At 39.8% G+C, this 18,834-nt stretch overlaps 1 protein-coding gene and 1 long non-coding RNA gene across 2 annotated transcripts in view; one reads left to right on the top strand and one right to left on the bottom strand.

Annotated features, from left to right (window-relative positions):
* Positions 1-246: 246 nt before the first annotated feature.
* Positions 247-1,131, bottom strand: LOC106695133. The gene is made up of 2 exons (XR_001346203.2): positions 687-1,131; positions 247-406 (listed from the first exon to the last, which is right to left on the bottom strand). It is a non-coding gene; the product is annotated as an uncharacterized LOC106695133 (long non-coding RNA).
* NDUFS4 (NADH:ubiquinone oxidoreductase subunit S4) overlaps positions 332-18,834 on the top strand; it is a 58,861-nt gene continuing 40,358 nt past the window's right edge. Inside the window, exon 1 of the mRNA XM_023747427.1 lies at positions 332-414. Within this exon, the coding sequence (XP_023603195.1) occupies positions 347-414 (68 nt within the window). The 5' untranslated portion in view covers positions 332-346. The remainder of the gene's footprint in view (positions 415-18,834) is intronic.

Below are 18,834 nucleotides of genomic sequence, written 5' to 3'. Positions count from 1 at the left end.
AAGGGCCCCCTGGTGCATGGCTAATCCAAACATGGCTGTCTGCCAGCCATTAAAGTAGCCGAAGTGAAGACGTTACATTTTGGAAACGTTGACGATAATTAATACTGTGTACCCAGATTTAAAGAGTACCTGCTTGCAGATGTGTCAGATTTGGAAGGAAAATAAAAATTTAGGTCATATAAGATGACTTTTGTTTCACACGATTAAAAAACCCTAAAAGTCAAGGAAACAAATTTTAAACACAAGTCAAATGACACATTTATTTGTTTTGGTGCCACTTTTTTACTCAAAGAGCTTATGATGTTCCTCTCATTCCCAAAGACATGGATGCCCTTCTCCTTTACAGATGACTTGCTGTTCATCCTTAAGCCCGGTCCTTCCCTTGGACTTTGAGAGTAATGAGGCTCTAAAAAGGTGGGATGTGGAAAGAGAACCAATAATGTTTGGAAAGCATTTGCAAATGGTGTACATTTCAGATGACATGAATAAAGTGAGGGGGTAGAACCAGTAAGGCACTTGTAAGGAGGAGGGTAGTGAAAAAAAAGATATTGGAGAACAGGAACTATCAATAGAAGGAAAGAAGTAGTTAACGGCTATTAACTTATGAACGTAATTATCATATATTAGAAAAAAGAAAAAGGAAACAAAATCAAAACATACACACAAGCAAGAGAGAGAACACTTACTTGAACAGTAGATGACTCAGCTGATCCAGTAGCTGAGCTCCTGCTCTGGAGAGAGTCTCAGTTTCCGGGGGCGTCTGACGGCTGGAGAGGGGACCCTGATAACTGCCTGCAGGCACCCCTACTTTTCCTGACTTTCCTAGGGATTGTCCCCAGTAGGCTTAACTCTTTAGCATATTAATCTGAAAATGGCACCCCGTTTCAAAATAGCAATTCTTAGGACTCCAGACATTTGACGCAGTGGTTTTTGTTTGTTTCTTTTACCTATTCATGTACACTTATCTCATCCAGCCTGTCTCATCACTTCTGAATTTGGACTGAGTTGTGCTCACTTCAAACATAGCTCCTTAGGGTCTGCAGCAGCTGTTAATGACGGTGGGGTGACTAGGGATCTGGGGCCGTGTTTTCAGGCCTGTTTGGGGCTCCAGTCTCCAGCCCACCCCGTGGCTCTGTTTCCTTGTTTTGGGCGTTAGGTAAGTGGGGTAAGGTTATGAGTCTGCAGGAACCTCCGATGAGTAAGAGGTCCTAAGGTTGGCAAGAGTTCTGTGGTTATCACACCTTTACTGAGAAAAAGGCTCAGCTCAAATTTGAGATACATTTAGGACCAGTAGGTTGGCTGTACTTCAGATAAGCTGGGTAAATATTCCTCTCTGAAGGGCAGCTACTTTTGCTGCCTTTGGAACATATCAAAGCCAAGTTTTGTGAATTTGAAATGGTTTTTAAGTGCTTTCTAGTAGGTTTCATTGTTTGGCTTATTTTCCTCATAAAAAATACTCATAATTAGTTGGTTTGTTTCATCAGTAGCAGTATTTTTGTTGAATGATTCTTAGGAGAAGTAAACATTTTAATACTAATAAATATTAGAATAGTGTCTGGCACATTGTAAATCTTACCTAAATAAAATGTGAATTTATGTTAATTCAAGCCTGAATATTTTTCTTGAGTCTTGGTGACAGATTAGAATATTCACTTCCGTTCCCTGTGACAGGATCATACATCAGGGCCCCATTGGCCGGGAGCTGGTTGTGGCCAGTGCAGTGTTATGGAGATGCAGTGCCTGTCAGGCAGGAGCCCGAGGCGGCCCCTGTTCTGCCAGGTCTCCTTTCCCTTTGCTGTGAGGGGGACACACTAGAGTCGGGTCTCCTGGCCTAGACCCTGCAGTGCAGGTGGCACACAGAAAGCAGAGGCTGATTCCTGTCGGCCCGTGGAGCATCCAGTGCCCAAGAAACAAGCCGCTGCCGTCTGCCACCGAGGCGTTTGGGTTGTTGGTGGCCTCAGCATAACAACCTACACTGACTCTTTGTACACACACATGGACTGATGTACCAGTAGTGAGGTCACAGGAAAACAGTTTTTATACTTTTATTTATTGTTGTATACTTATAGCACCCAGTGTAATGGCTCGCACTTAACAGGTAAATGCTTATGGGATATAGATGAATAAATACATATTTAGAGATGTGTGATTGTGAGGAAAAGGAGGAAGCCATAAACGGCATTTCTGTTAATAGCCACAACAGTGAAAGCCACGTTAGGTACTAACCTACATAAATGTGAATACGAAATACCAAGAACACCTACTCTTTTCTAATTATTTGTAATGGTCTAAGTTCACTGGGTTGAAGTTGTCTTATAAATAGACTTTTTTGTACTCGTTCATTTATTTCCTTTGGCAATGTCCTAACTCCTCTTTTGTATTCAAATTGAAAGAGGTGCAGATGAACTTATTTGGAAATGGGTACTCATGAAACATGAGAGCTTTGGGGAATAATAGTAACTACATTTGATTATTAGACTTGCTCTCTGCAGGCTACTGTACATGAAGTTCTTAAACTTTTCTAACCCCTGGGCGTAGCGGAGAAAGATGGAGCACCTCCGTTCCCAGGTCATACCCATCAGCAGAGGTCTGTGCTTGGTGTGGGTGGACACAGAGTCACGTCATTTCAAATGGAAACGCTTCTAGAATACATCATATGCCTTAGTGAAAGTTGAGAATCATTTTCATGGCATTTATTCTGAACACAAATTAATAATAGCAGCTAACATTTATTCCTCTCTCACTGTGCATTAGCCACTGTGCCGAGGACTTGACCTGCCTTATCTTCACTTCTTCATTTTTTCAGATGAGGAAACATACCGGCGAAGCAACAGATTTTCCAGTTTACAGGCATACTGTGTTTTATTGCGCGTGGCTTTATTGTGCTTCACAGATGTTGTGCTTTTCACAAGTTGAGGCAAGGCCTTCCACCAGCAGAAAGATCACGACTCGCTGCATTGTGAGATTCGCTTTACTGCGGTGGTCTGGAACTGAACCCACAATATCTCCCAGGAGTGCCTGTACGTTACTTGGGAATAGTTTGAGTTAGCAGTCTAAAGGAATATGTGGACTTTTGCAGTGAGAAATATTATGTCTGATAATGGTAAATTGCAATCTCAGTATCTCCCCTGATTTCTTTTCCTTTTCAGTAAAGCATGTTCAGTAAAAATGCCTCTTTCAGAGACTCTCTGCTCTTTACTTTCCCTCCACGGTTCCTTTTTGTACAGCGAGTCTCTTTGTTGGTTTGTTTTCCAGTTAGGATTTTTCCTGTAAAATTTGTAAATATTTTTGGTGAGAGACTTTCTATAGGTGACTTGAAATTTATGCGTTCTCACCCTCTTAACCAAAATCCGTAAGCGATGCACTAACAAGGTACACTGAACACCATTTCCTGTTGTCTTGCTCGGGTGTCGTGAAGACAAACACTCACTGTCCTCTGCTGCCTTTCAGCCTATCCAGTCTGTGTTGTGTTCTGAGTTCTTGTGTCTGCTGTTTAATAGTGTTTCTGGGTCCTTCCTTCACTGGTCTGCTTCCCTCTAGCAGTCTCACTACCCTTTTAATTGATCATGGGTTTGGATAGCAAGCAAGTAACCCTGTTAGAACTGTGTGTAAAATGAAGTAGGGTTAAGGAAGCTCTGTTGATGGCCGAAATTTACCTGGGGATTAAAGCCTTGGGCTTTTTTAAGGTTGTCAGATAATTACATATAGCACTTACTCTTATTATGACTTTTCTTTTTAGTTACCCAAGAGTCTGATGGAACCTTATTCTACCTGAATTATTCAGTGGCCACATTTTTCATAGCTACATTCATCTAAATATTTAGGTATTGGAGTGAACTGTTTTAGGCCTTTTGTCCTTTAAGATTTAAAGTTTTAAGTAATGGCATGAGAGCAGAGTTCTATTTCAAATCCTCCTTCTGCTGTCTGTTAGGAGTATTTGATGAGTGAATAAAACCTGAGGTTCTTTAGGACTAGTTAGTTGGTCAGATGTGACCCTTTCTTCCTCCTTACTCAGTAGACTGACTTTTTCCTTTATGGGAATCATGTTCTATTCGTTTTTAAACCCTTGCTGTGCATCACAGTCACCTGTTGTGTGCGTGAAAATTGCGGTGCCTTGGCCCTGAGATATGTATATTGGTTCAGGGAGTCTAGGTTGAGGCTTAGCTTTATGGTGATTCTGATGGGCAGCTAGGGCTGAAAACTACAATTTTTCTTTTTTAATAGTTTCCATGCTGTATCTTGAAGGACCTCAAAATGCATTTTTCCTTGGGAGAGGGGTGGAGATTTCCAGAAACAAACCAAAATTCTACCATTTTTGCATACTTTCCTTGTCTAAATTAAGTTTTATGCTTTTCACCCATGCACTGGATAGAGGCTTTTTCTTGGAGAAATTTTCCTTTGAGGCAGAGCAGGCATTTTGAGAATTTTGGAGAGAGCAGGCCATGTTACTCTCTCTCCAGAGACTCTCGTTCTTCCTTTTGGAAGGGCTCAGGTTTAATATAGCGCAGCTGTTGAACTCTGCCCTTCGAAGTTGTAAGAAGAAAGTGTTTTACCCTTTAAAATGGAAATGCCTCTTTTAGGGAGGTGGTCTTTGGTGGATATAGTTCTCTAAGAAAGTTTCATGCTTTTCTAGAGTTCTTTTGTTTCATTGATTTCTTAGAATTGTTTCTCATGTTGAGAGCAGAGTCTTTGAAAGTAAAGATCTGGCTGCTTTTGTACTATGTTTTGCTGCCTCCTTAACAAAGCTAGATGAAGAGTTTATTTCTTTGTTTTTTCTAGGACTCAAAAATATGTGTTTTTCCTTTATTCAGCCACTCCATACATAAGTAAATGGACCTTGAATAGGGTTTACTAGACAAAAGATTCTGTTCTAGATGACTGTTCAGCAAGCCATATGCTTCTCCTAAAAACGTCAGTCTGTCTTGATGAGCTTTAAAGTGAATGCAGATGTTTTGGCTCTTTTGAGGACTACCACTCTTTGTGTGAAAGAGCACTTCTTTTTCCAGAGATTTCTTTAAAATGCTTACAGAAATTTGCATGAAATTTACTTTTATATCTTTTGTCTTTTAAGTCTGATGAAATGAGATTTAATTAAACATTAGTAATTTAAATTGAAATTTAATATCCTTAGTACAAATGTGATGTAGAGGTTTAAATAGGTCTCAATATGTTTTTTGTTAAGATTTTATTATTTACTTAGTCTTTTTTAAAATTGGGAACTTAAAGTGCTTTATAATATTTACTTTTACACAGTGAAAGGTGATGTTTTGGCAGGAAAGGATACCTTTTATGATGTTCAGTGTTTTCTACTTTGGTAGGTTAACCCTAGAAGTTAGAGTTGATAGATTCATATAATGTTTGAAAAATTTAGGATCATCCTGTTCCACCTTTATTTAATGCAAGACTCTCTAGAAATTCCTGCTTCTTGATTATCTAGCAGTTGAGGAATATATGGTAAATTTCTGGTAGCCCTAGAAATCTCTCTATACCTTTATACTTGTTGGCAAATGATGTTTCCTTTTAATATTACATAGAACAATTCTGACACCCCCCCCCCCACCCCATGCACATGTCAGCCCTTCAGACAATGGGAGACACTAGTCATCACTCATTCTTCCTCCAAGTCTGGGCTCCAGACTTAGCATGTCCAGCTCGTTTACCCTTTATTAATGACCATATTTCTTAATGCTGTATCTCTTGGTAGTCCTTAGAATGTGTTCTATGTTGCCAGTATTTTTCTTTGAACTATATATATAATTTTCTTGTTGAGCTTTGTTCTGGATACAAGTCCTTTGTTATATATATGGTTTGCAAATATTTTCTCCCAATCTGTTTTTTTTTTTATTCTTTTAACAGTACCTTTTACAGAGAAAAGTTTTTAATTTTGATAAAGTCCAGTTTACCAGATTTTTTCTTTTATGGATTATGCTTTTGTTTTCATAGATAAGAACTCTTTGTCTAACCAAAGATTTTTTTCTATATTATCTTCTTGAAGTTTTGATATATTATGTTTTACACCCAGATCTATGATCCATTTCAAGTGAATTTTTGTATAAGGTATGCTATTTAAGTTGAGGCTAATTTTTTTTTGCATGTAGATGTATACTTGTTCTACCATTTATTGTAAAGACTGTCCTTTTTCCATTGAATTGCTTTTGTATCTTTGTCAGCAATCAGGTGGCTACATCTGTCTGGGTCTGTTTTTATATTCTCACTCTGTTCCATTGATCTAGATCCCTTTGGCAATACCACACCATCTTGATTACTATGGTTTTATAGTAAACTAGAGGCCCGGTGCACGAAATTCGTGTGTCGGGGTGGGGGGGAGTCCCTCAGCCCAGCCTGTGCCCTCGGGGGATGTCCAATTGCTGGTTACCAGCAGGACACTCACCGGCCGGCCCTGCCCCTGATCGCCATCACTGGTCACCTCCCTGTGTTGAGTGTCTGCCCCCTGGTGGTCAGTGCGCGTCATAGCTGCTGGTCGTTCCCCTGTTCAGTCGATTTGCACATTAGGGTTTTATTATATAGGATGTGTATTGTAATTGAGTAGCTGTGATTCTTCCAATTTCCTTCTTGTTCAAAACTTTTTTAGCCATTCTAGCTTCCTTGCCTTTCTATTATGTAAATTTTAGAATAAGCTTATCTATAGCTATAAAAAAATCCAGGTGGACTTTGAGTGGCATTGCTTGAAGGCTATAGATTAATTTGAGGAGAGTTGTCATTTCTTAAACTTTTTTTTATTGATTTCAGAGAGGAAGGGAGAGAGAGATAGAAACATCAGTGACCAGAGAGAATCATGGATCGGCTGCCTCCTGCACTTCCCCCACTAAGGATGGAGCCTGCAGGCATGTGCCCTGACCTGTAATCTAACCATGACCTCCTGGTTCATAGGTCGACACTCAACCATTGAGCAACACTAACAAGGCGAGAGTTGTCATTTTTACTATGTTGAGGCTTCCAATCCATAACATGGTATGTCTATGGACAATTATATTGTTGTTTACTCTATTCCTAGGGTTATAAATAACTCATTTATTGGAGTTTGCTTTATTCACCAATATGCTGAAGCCCACGACAACGGATCAGAAACAGGTCTCACAACTCCCGTAACTGTAAATAATAATAGAAGCACTCTGAGGAGGAGGGGGTTCCTTCTGTAGGATTCAGTGTTAAAGGATTCATGATGGCAGGGTACTTTTGCACTGTGTAGTTGACCAGGGCCTGTGTGTGTACAGTACCCCAGCAGACAGGACCTCCCTGCGGAGCTTTCTTTGAGAATGTAACGGTTAAGGCTAGTGGCCCGTAGCCTGGATGATCTCCTCCTGTGGGCGAGCATATATTCTCTCTTCACTGATGCTGCCTAGTGATTCAAAACAGAGACTTTTCCCTACGGCTCCCTTGTAGGCTCTTCCTCCTGCCCCACGTCTGACTGACTGCTGTGGTGTCGCCTTGTCTTCTGTCTTGTTACTGTGCTTCAGCCATTTCACTGCATGGGTAGCCCTGGGATGGGTGCCGCTGCATCTGAGGGTATCTCACAGCTTTCAGCTTCCCTCTCCCTTCTTAAGACGCACATGTTGTTACTCTGTCGCTGATGAAGTTCATGATTTAAGTATACCTAAGGTACTGCTTGTAAGTGGTCCCTCCTTAGGGCTCACGTTTTAATTTTGGTCTCAAATATAATCTTTTGGCTTTGAGTTCAAACTGTTGATGTGGCCAATTCCCTTAATAATCTCTTACTATTGTCTTTGACTCTAACTTTGGGAAAAACTGTTTTCAGAGATTTTCTATGAACTCCTGATATTAGCCATGGCTGCATTAGCTTTCTCATCCTTGAACTACTCTATTGGATCCTTCTATCAGTATAGCATCGTAGTTAGGAGCACATGTTTTGAAGTCAGCCCTACCAGCATTTGAGTCCTAGCTCTGACACGTCCTATCTCTCTGCCTACTTTGAGTCTGTTTTCTGTTTTATAACATGGACATACTAATCTGTTTCATACAGTCTATACAGTCCTGAAGGCAGTGCCTGGCAGAGGCTAAGTGCCTAATAAATTGTAACAATAACATAATCATCACCACCACCACCATCATCATCCTTTCTTTTGTGGCTTTTTTTTTTTCCTTTTCCTTTTGTTCCTTTCTTCCTTCCCCACCGTTTCTTTCCTAATTCTTTTCTAGATTCTAGTTCCTTTTTCTGGATTATCAGAGCATCTTGGATTTTTTTTTCTACTTATTAAAAGTATTTTATTCATGCGTCTATAAAAGAATGATCCGCACCTGGCTTTTTCCAGATTGTGACCTCCCGTGCACTCCGCAGTTCCATGCAGTCTATTTTCAGCATCCATCATTCCACCGAAATAGCTTTCATCAAGGTTGACAGTGACCCTGTTGCTAAATGAATAGACTCTGCTCAGTCCTTCTCTGGTGTGACCTTTGCAGGCCAAAAAGATGACTTTCTCCTTCTTGAGAGATTCTTCCTCTGACTTCTATTTGTTTTTCCTCCTTCTCAGTTCCCTTCGAATGTCCATCTTCTTTTGCCCATTCCTTGAACTGTCAGTGTTGGAGTCTGATATTTAGCTCTTTATTTTAAAAAAATGTTTTGCATTACATGAAGTTTATATACACATGAATATATGTAACATATAAACATATATATGTTAGGGAGCATAATGGCAAAATGAGTTTGTGTGGACCCATGCAATCTGAGAGTTTGAGAATTACCCATGTCTTTATTCTTTGCATACTCTCTGTGCTGAGTAACCCACCCCAAACGTTCATCCGAACCCCCCAAACCTGGGGGCTTTGCAGATTAATCTGAGTCTCTCTTTTTAAAATATATATATATGTATATGTTTTTATTTTAGAGAGGAATGGAGAAGGAGAGAGAAGATAGAAACTTCAGTGATGATTGAGCCCGCAACCTGGGCTTGTGCCCCTGACCAGAATCGAACTCGGGACCCTTTAGTCTGCAAGCCAACGCTCTATCCACTGAGCCAAACCAGCTAGGGCAAGCTGAATCTCTTGAGAGAGGTTACCCTAAATTATCCCATGGGCTCATGTAATCACAGTGGTTCCTCTGAGACGCATGTGGGAGGAGTCAGAGGAGAGGGAAATGCCAGCATGGAAGCAGAGACCCGGAGCTGTGCCCTGTGCCTTGTGCTCAGGAATGCCAGCAGCCTCGCAACGCTGGCAAAGACGAGGAGCAGGTTCTCAGAGCCTGCAGAAGGACCAGCCTGGCTAACACATTGATAGGAGCCCTGAGACTGGCTTTGCACTAAGGACCCCCAGAATTCTAAGAGACTAAATCGAGTTGTTTCAGTCAACCAGCTTGGTGGTAATTTGCTACAGCAGCAATGAGAAACTAAGGGACTCTCTTTGTCTCTCATCATCTACCATGACTTTAGCTGCCCCTAGTTCCGCTGAAGCCAAAAAGTGTGTAGTTCATGTGCATTGAACTCACTATTCACTCAAGGAAGCCAGCACATATACATGGCAACTGAAAGAGTAGAAAATATTTCTAAAAACATTTAGAAATCCAGGTTAATTCTCTCATCATTCTACCTACTGATCATTTAGCACTCAACCAAAGAAACAGCAGTGTGTTCCAGTGCTAGAGGATTGGATGATTAAGAGATGGGATGTGGGTCTCCACTGGGGGGTAATGGGGCTTCCTAGAGGGTTTAGAAAGAATTTTTCTATTTGCAGTTTTTGCCTAAGGCTCTGACTGTAGGACCTGGTCTTCATGTAAGATGTGACTCTGTATCCTTTTCTTGAACCTTCTACCCTGAGAACTAACCAGGACATCTCCTCTGGGACTTTCCACAGGTGCGCCCATTACAGCATATCTGACACAATTTGATGACCGTCTCCTCCACCACCACCAGGGACTCAGCCAGGAACCCATGTAGCATTCTCGTCTCTTCTCTCTCAGGCCTTCCGTCAGTTAGCGGCCAGTCCTAGTACTCACGTTCCTGACGCTCATTCCATTTCCATCCTTACTGCGTTGTGGGCACTGCCGTCTGCTCCCTAGCTGGTCTGCACGCCATGGTCTTCACTGCCTCTCCTCCAGCCTGTGGGCGCAGGCCTCAGCGGCACAGCGCCCTCGCCTTCCGTTCCTCCCCCGCTCCTCCGTCCCCTGTGGGTCTCAGTGGTCCTCAACTACTTGCCATCCTGGCCTTGCTCGCTCTTACAGTGCAAGTTCTGTCTGTGGGGACAGTTTCTTCTGCTTCCCCTCTGCTTCCCCTGTCCCTCCGCCCCTCCACACCCTTCGTCTGTTTTAGTTCAGCCAGCCTTCGTGGCACTTTAAACATCGCCGTCTCTAAGGAGCACTATTTGAAGTCACAGCGTGGGTTGTGATCTGGGAGCCCCGGCTTGCCTCTGCCAGTGCTCATGCTCATTGTGATGGCTGTTTCCTTCTCTGTTTCCCGTAGACTGAAGTTCTTTGAGAGCAGGAACTGTTTCTTCTTCACCTTTGCGTTTTCACAGCATAACACAATGATCAGCATGCAACTGACACGCAGTAAACATCTGTGCATACATTTGATTATGAAATAATATAGAAATTTAAAAAATATTTTATAGCATCTTAAGCAGGATAGCATTTGAGATATTGGCTTTCCTTATTATCTGCTACGTGGGTTTAAAGGTAGCTGTTGTGCACAGTGATGTTACAGATCACTGAAAAGTGATGACTTTTACAGTTTTATGATGTGCCCGCTTCTTCCTTATGTTGAATAGTATTGGTGACTTTATCTTAAGGCAGTATTTATTAAAATGTATAAGTGGAATACTGTCAGAAAGCTTTTTGTGTGATCTGGGATTTTACTAGAATTTAATGTTTTTCATCAAAAAAATAATGGGAAAGATGGAAATGTATTGCAAATTTAAATAATTACCAGTAGTCAAGTAATTTTTTTTCTCTGTGATAAATAGCTGTGTAGCTATTATACTACAGATATTGGAATGGCAGAGTGCTTGATATACAGAATAAACTCTGACTTTTGAGATTGAGGATTAACATTCTGCTGTTATAGTCCACATTAAACAAATGAAATGATTTTACTTAACTAGTTAAATTTGTTCTGTTTTATTTATGTCTATTAGAGATAAAAACAAATACAAAATGGAATCTATTAAGATTTAAGGCATTTGGAATATTGTAGATATTGTTAAATTTTACCATTTTGTTTAATTTACTGGGAGGGAGTTGGGAAGAGGCAAAATAAGTATTGGTCGAAAAATAAGCTTTTAAAAATAAAGAAAGAAAGAAAAAATTCATGACTTTTCAACCGAAATCTAAATTACTGGTTTTGTGGTGTTATACCTAATTTAAAAATAAGCTATGAACATGTTTGTCAAGACTGTACCACACATAATAGGCACTAAATGTGTGAATTAATATGCAAATGTTTTTTTAATTCCTTTCTCAATCCTGTAATATTGGATGCTCAGTGAAAACAAAGTAACTGGGCAGCACAGGCAACATTAGGGAAGTTTTCCCTGACAGTCCTGCCACATGCACACCCCTCCATCCCCCAGGGCACAGTTGCTCCTCCTTGCATAGCAAAGCACCTGGTATGTATCTTTATCATAGAAATTACCATCAGCATTCAAGGCATTGGAATTATTGCTTATATGTTTGCTTTCCCCCAGTAAAATCTTCAAAGCCAGCTCCTGGGTGTAGCATTGTGCAGAAGATGTAGTAGATGTTTTAATAGATGTTTGATGAATTGGGACTAGGAATTAGAATCTTGGTATACATTCTCAAATATATATGATCAGCTGAGTACACTATTTTGTAGTCAATAAGTATTAACTCTTCCAGGTCTTTCAACCTTCTCTTCAAAGAGTATTTTATTGACTGGATTATTCATCAGCATAGCCAAAATATCTTAAGAAGAAAACATCTTTTTTAGGTACAGCATAGTAATTATAGTTAATAATATTGTATTGCATATTGCTAAGAGAGTAAGTAGTTCTTAAAAGTTCTCATCACAAGAAAAAAATTGTAGCTGCATGGTGACAGGTGGCAGCGAGACTTACTGTGGTGCCCTTCACAACAGTTACCATGTACCATCCTTATCTACACTTGGCACCAATGTGCTGTTACATAGCAATTATACTTTACTTTCTAAAAAATCTTTAGGTGAATGTATTTTTAAAAGGTGAAATTTTTTTGGAAAGTCAATGGAAAAAGTACTAGTTTCATGTCTCATTGTCTTGTATTAGTTTTGTGATTGAAATCAAATTGCGTAATAATTCTGACAATACTTAAAAGTTGTAAAATTAGGTGTTTTAGTTAAGTGGGAGCTTTAATTACTCTGTTCAGGTCGAGTAGTCGACAGTTTTATGACTGTATTTGGATAAATCTTAAGTTTTTCTTAAATGGTATGAAGGCCTGTAAAACTATTAATTAACAAGCAAGCTATTTTCTTCATTAAGCTAAACTACTGTGAAGTGTAGTTTGTGTGTCTTTGCATTTATGTGGCCTTTTGTGCCCTTGTCTGTATATATTTTGTTTTGTTAAATTTATGAAGTTTTAAAGTCTAGATTGTATTTTATACTTATTTTTAAAATTCTTTATGAATTTTATTTAATTTAAATAAAATTAAATAAAATTTAAACAAAATTTTAAAAATATTATTTAAAGAAATTAATAGGTCTCCAGTTTATAGACATGAAATATTTTTTAAAAACACTGTATTTCAAAGGGACACTGCTTTGCTAACTAGATTTATTACTAAATCTTTCCTTGGTTTATGTCTTATTTCAAAAAATAATTGCTCTAAAGTAGGTCATAGGTAACAAACATCTACTGTAGTTATTAGGGAAATGAATTATTGTTTAGTTATTTTTAATTTGAACTTTTTTTTGTAGTTGAATCTGTATCTTAGAATTGGGATCAATTTCTGGGTTAAACTAATAAACACTTAAAACATCTCAGTGGAATCTAATTTTTAGTTTAACAATATTACTTTCTCAAAAATAATAATGATTGGTAATAATTTTACCTGGAATATATCAGGACCAGTGCTAGTAGCTCATCATTTATATCTCATTTAATCTCAGTAGCTCCATGAGGTGACACCTTGGTAAACTATAAAGGTAGGTGATACATTTTGATAGACGAATGGTCTGTGGTCAGGTCCGTTAGCAGGGCCTCCATGACCAGGTGGCTCCCAGGCCCTGTGAAGAGAATATTGTTTCATTAATGGTGAACAACAGCGGTAGGCAGATGGCAGGACTGGTCAAGCCGGGCAACACTGTCTTCCTTGCGGTGGAGATCGTAGGCCCGAGAGGAGCTTAGGCCGTGGGTTCTGTTCGGAAAGGCCAGCAGCGGAGCTTGCTGGGTTGTAACCTCGTTCAGTGGTGCTCATGCAGTTTTTCAGATACCACTCATTCTATCGAGGAAAAATACTTTGTCTTGATTTATGCCAATAAAAAAAATCTTACGATACGAATTTTGATAGTGGTGTTTGAAATTCATGTTCGTAAGTCACCTCTTCTGGAGAGGGCAGCTAACGTCCCAGGAGTGTGGATGAAATTAATTGTACGCATTAGGTGGTGCCACTGATACTGAAGATTTTCTTTTCTTACTTCAGCAGCTGGACTAGCTGACATTTATTGAGCCTTGACCAAGTGCCAAGTACTTACTAAAGCTTTTATATGTTGTCTCATTTAATCCTCATAGTAACTATATGCAGTGAGTAAAAATATGGTCAGTGTTACTTTTCAGTGTAATATTTTGAATAAATAATACAGCCATAGAGTCTTATGTATATAAATTATATGCACAGATCTTCCTCTCATCTTTGACCTATCTGCTCATTTACCACTGCTCTCCCCACCCCGCAAGAAGTCACTGTTACTAGTTTCTTACACTTGGAGTTTGTCTATGTATGTTCAAGCAAATACATTCTTATTCTTTTTCATTTTCTACAAATGAAACATATTAATCATCATATTTTTCAGTTTGCTTTTAATTTTACAACTTCTTATTAAAATCTTTACACCTGGAAAAAAGAGTACAATGAATTTGTAAACCCACCACCACCTAGATTTGACATTGTTAATATTTTGTTGGTTTTTGCTCATTTTGCCTTTATGCATTATATGTGTAATAGATAAGCAAAATGCATGTATCTGAGCATATATGCATATATATGCATGATATATATGAGCAAATTGCACATATAAATATATGCTTTTTTACCTAAGCTATTTGAAAGTAAATGATAAATATGGTACTTGCTCCCTAAATACTTTCTCTTTTTGAGATAAATGCCTGTCAGCCAGTGCAGGGTTTGAAGCAGAGTGGTGGCGTGCTTGGCTGTAACGACTTGGCGTGTGGAAGAGGGGCCATTCAGCTGACTGTTCGGTGGTCCAGGGAAGAGGGATTGACAGAAGCAGAGTGGGGTAGGGGGTGGGGGGGGGGAGTTGGGGGTTGGGAGCACTTCGTGGTTAATTGGACAGAACAAGGAAAGGTGGCTGTTCACATTTTTTTAGAGAAAATCTGGAAAAGAAGTGTTTATGAGTTCATGTTTTGTAGGGTTCCCTTTTCTCTCTTGCCACTAAACGAACTGGTCCTGCGTGTTACTCGAAAGGAAGAAATGGACACTCCATGCCAATTACTTACCAGGCTGCTTCACTCCACCAGCCATCCCGGGAGGGATTGTTAGCCTCCTGTTTGCAGACGAGGACGTTGAAGCGCAGTGTGTGAAGTCATTTGTTGGAGATCGCATTGCTCTTCAGTGGCAGACCCGGAATTTTAACCTGGTCTGACTGACTGCAGTTACTGTGACCATTTTTCCAAATTGTTTCATGAAGTTTAAAAAAGTCTATGCATGTTGGTGATTTTTTTCTCCTAAATAGATTTTTAATCATGTAATCGTCAGCCTTTAAAAAACAGTATGCCCCCGAGTGCTAGATTCATTTGCCTGTGGACAGATACTCATTTTTAAATTGAAGAACAAATACCTATCAGCTGGCTTCCTCTTTGATGTAACATTGTTAGATGGTGAATGCTGGTCTGTCCAACTCTCATGTTGTATAAATTCAGCATTGTTTTTGTGATAAAATTTATTGTTTATTTCATTTTAAATATATTTATGAGACAAACATGATTCCAATGGTTTTTATGGCAGCTAAAAGTTTTAAAGCAAAAGATTCTAAACTGAAGCAAATAAGCAACAAGTTGGGATAATTGAAAGTGAAGATGAATGAAGATAAAATGCATAGCCTTTAAAAAAATTAGGTAAGCTGTCCAATATGAAACAGTATTATTAAGTTGATATGAAACAAATTATCTAATGGATTTTGACACATTCTAACCTTTGAAGGCATAAGAAAATAAATTATGTTGCCCTGAAAGACCAAAATGTAGCTTTTTAAAAGTGACATCTTGATTCACTTGAAAGTAGTAAACTCTCCATCTGTCATCCTCCCAACCTCACATGGTCAGTGTGAAACAGACATCGTCCAACTTCAGTTCTCATACCACACTCCCTAGGGAAAAAGTACATGGACGGAGAATTGCGTAAGAAGCTACATCAGTCAGGATAGAAACCCCAAAATACCTGTGGCTGAAAATAACAAAAATCTATTTCTTGTTTATGCCGCAGTCCCTTCCTGGGAGCTCTACCCTTCCATTGCCTCACTTGGGGCCCAGGCTAACCACTGTTACTGGGACGGAGGGAAAACAATAGGCAATTATGCAGTGACTTCTGACACTTCTGCTAGTGTCACTTCTTCGGATGGCTGACCTAAGTCACACGCCCACAGCAGCTGGAGAGAGCAGAGCATATGCATGGTGGGCGAGCTGGAATATTGGTGCACAGCCCTAATGTCCAACACACCTTTTGGGAGCATAGAGACTGTGAATCAGTGGAGTCATTTTTAACAAGATGCTGAGTACCTCTGAGGTGATCCCACAATGATTAAATTAAAGATACTGATTCTGAAAGGGAGACTAGATAGACAACTAACAAATGTCCAGTAGTTTCTTATTTGACCAGGGGAGTAGACTGGTTCATCTGGGCTTGCTTTTCCTTCTGTTTTGTACATTTTTATAATATACTAGAGGCCCAGTGCACAAAATTTGTGCATGGGGGGGGGGGGAGTTGCAGGGTGTGTGTCCCTCAGCCCAGCCTGCACCCTCTCCAATCTGGGATCCCTCTCACAATCCAGGACTGCTGGCTCCCAACCGCTTCTGCCTGCCAGGCTGTTCGCTCCCTAACCACTCCCCTGCCAGCCCGATCACCCCCTAACCACTCCCCTGCCACCCCGATCGCTCCCTAACCACTCCCCTGCCAGCCCGATCGCCCCTAACCAATCCCCTGCCAGCCTGATCGCCCCTAACCACTCCCCTGTCGGCCTGATAGCCCCCTAACCACTCACCTGCCGGCCTGATTGCTCCCTAACCACTCCCCTGCTGGCCTGATCGCCCACAACTGCCTTCCTCTGCCAGCCCGATCGCTCCCTAACCACTCCCCTGCTGGCCCGATCGCCCCCTAATCACTCCCCTGCCGGCCTGATTGCTCCCTAACCACTCCCCTACCGGCCCGATCGCCCCCTAATCACTCCCCTGCCGGCCCGATTGCCCCCTAACCACTCCCCTGCCGGCCCGGTTGTCCCCAAGTGCCTTCCCCTGTCAGCCCAGTCTCCCCCAACTGCCCTCCCCTGCCGGCCTGGTTGCTCCCAACTGCCCTCCCCTGCCGGCCTGATCGCCCACAACTGCCCTCCCCTGCCAGCCATCTTGTGGTGGCCATCTTTTAACACATGGGGGCGGCCATCTTGTGTGTTGGAGTGATGGTCAATTTGCATATTACTCTTTTATTAGATAGGATTAATGGTTTGTTCTTTGTGCTTATTTATAACATAAATCTATCAGTGAAAATTCAAAATTCTCAACTATTTTTGTGTAAAACGTGTTGAATAATGGTGCAAATGCAACAATCTTGTAATTGGTATTAAAATAGATAACAAAGTATCACCTATTTTGTATTACATACACATGCACTAGAAGTTCTTAAAAAGTGTATAATTTGGGAAAATATGCTACATGAGTACAAATAATCATATTGAAGTTTAACACCTTCAGTTTGGTCTTCTAAAAGTTTATGAAGAGTGATATACACACACACAGAATACTTCTACATGCATACATGAATAGGCTTTCTCTAAGCAAAGTTATAAATCTTTTTCATTTTTGACAAACTTTTGTGTGTTCCTCTTTATTGGTGGTGTATACCAGGGCTTAACAGTTTCTTCATAAGGCATATTGTTTTTAATTTTATTGGTAAGGTAGACATAATAAAAAATTTACCATTTTAATCATTTTGAAGTGTAGTTCAGTACAGTAACATTAAGTATGTTCATATTGTTGTGCAACCATTACCACTATATATTTTCAGCAGTTTTTTTCATCTTCCAAAATCGAATCTCTGTATCTGTTAGATAATAGATCTCTGTTATCCTGTCCACCGAGCATTCTACTTTCTGTCTCCATGAACTTGACCAGTCTAGGTGCTTTATATGTGCGTGTGTAGAATTACTGTGTGTGTGTGCATGTGCGTGTGTGTGCTGTAATTTTTATTTTTTCTTGGTTGCCTTAGGTTTATATTGCTCTCTTTTCTGTGGTTTCCCATGATGGAAACTTAGGTTATTAATTTGGACTTTTCTTTTCTAACACATGCACTTAATGCCATAAATTTCCAAATGCTACATTTGCTGTATCTCACACATTTTTTAAAGGTTGTATTTTTATTTTCATTTAGTTCAAAATATTTTTAAATTTCTCTTGAGGCTCTTTGACTCATAAGTTATTTAGAAGCGTGTTTTTTAATCTCCAAGTATCTGGGAATCTTCCAGTTTTCTGTTACTGATTTCTAGCTTAATTCCGCTGTTGATTGGGAGCATGCATTGTTTGATTTCTACTCTTTTAATTTGTGAAGATGCATTTCATAGCCCAGAATGTGGCCTATCTTGGTAAATGTTCCATGTGAGCTTGAGGAGAACATGTCTTCTGCTGTTGTTGGATGAAGTATTCCATAAATGTCAGTTAAATCCAGTTAATTGATGGGCTGTTCAGTTCAGCTCTGTCCTTACTGATGCTCTGCCTGCTGGCTCTGTCGGTGGCTGTTAGAAGAGTGTGCAGTCTCCAGCTCCAGTGATGGATTTGTTTGTTTCTCCTCGCACAGAGTTCTTTCAGTTTTTGACTCACATATTTTAACATTCTCTCGTTTGGCTTGTGAACCTCAAGGATTGTTAATGTCTTTTTGGAAAATTGACCCTTTATCTTGATGTAATGCTGCTCTTTATTCCTAGTAACTTTTTTGTTGGTTTGAAGCTCACTTTGAGAATGATATAACTACTGCAGTAAGATTTGATTACTGTTAGCATGGTCGGTCTCTCTCTCTCTCTCTCTCTCTCTCTCTTTTAATCTATCTGTGTCTTTATATTTAAAATGGAATTCTTTTAGGCAACATATAGTTGCGTCCTGATTTTTTTTAATCCACTTTGATACATTCTCTTTCAGTTAATTTATTTAGACCATTGTCATTTAAAGTGATTATTGATGTAATTGGTATTAGTATCTGCCATGTTTATATATGCTGTTCTCCCTTTTTTGGGTGATTTCTGTCTTGGTTTCTAAGAATTCTTTATATACTCTGGATATTAGTCTTTTATCTGCTATGCGTGTTATACTTATTACCTCTGATATTTCCTTATTTAGTTATAGTGCCTTTTGTTCAGAAGTTATTTTTCTTTTTCATTTTGTGGGTATTATTTCTTATTAAGAAAACTTTTCATCCTAAAACTTATAAAAAATCCTTA

The sequence above is a fragment of the Myotis lucifugus genome, unplaced genomic scaffold (assembly GCF_000147115.1).
Source record: "Myotis lucifugus unplaced genomic scaffold, Myoluc2.0 scaffold_875, whole genome shotgun sequence".
NCBI classification, from domain to species: Eukaryota; Metazoa; Chordata; class Mammalia; order Chiroptera; family Vespertilionidae; genus Myotis; species Myotis lucifugus.
This window is presented reverse-complemented; position numbering and strand designations above follow the sequence as displayed.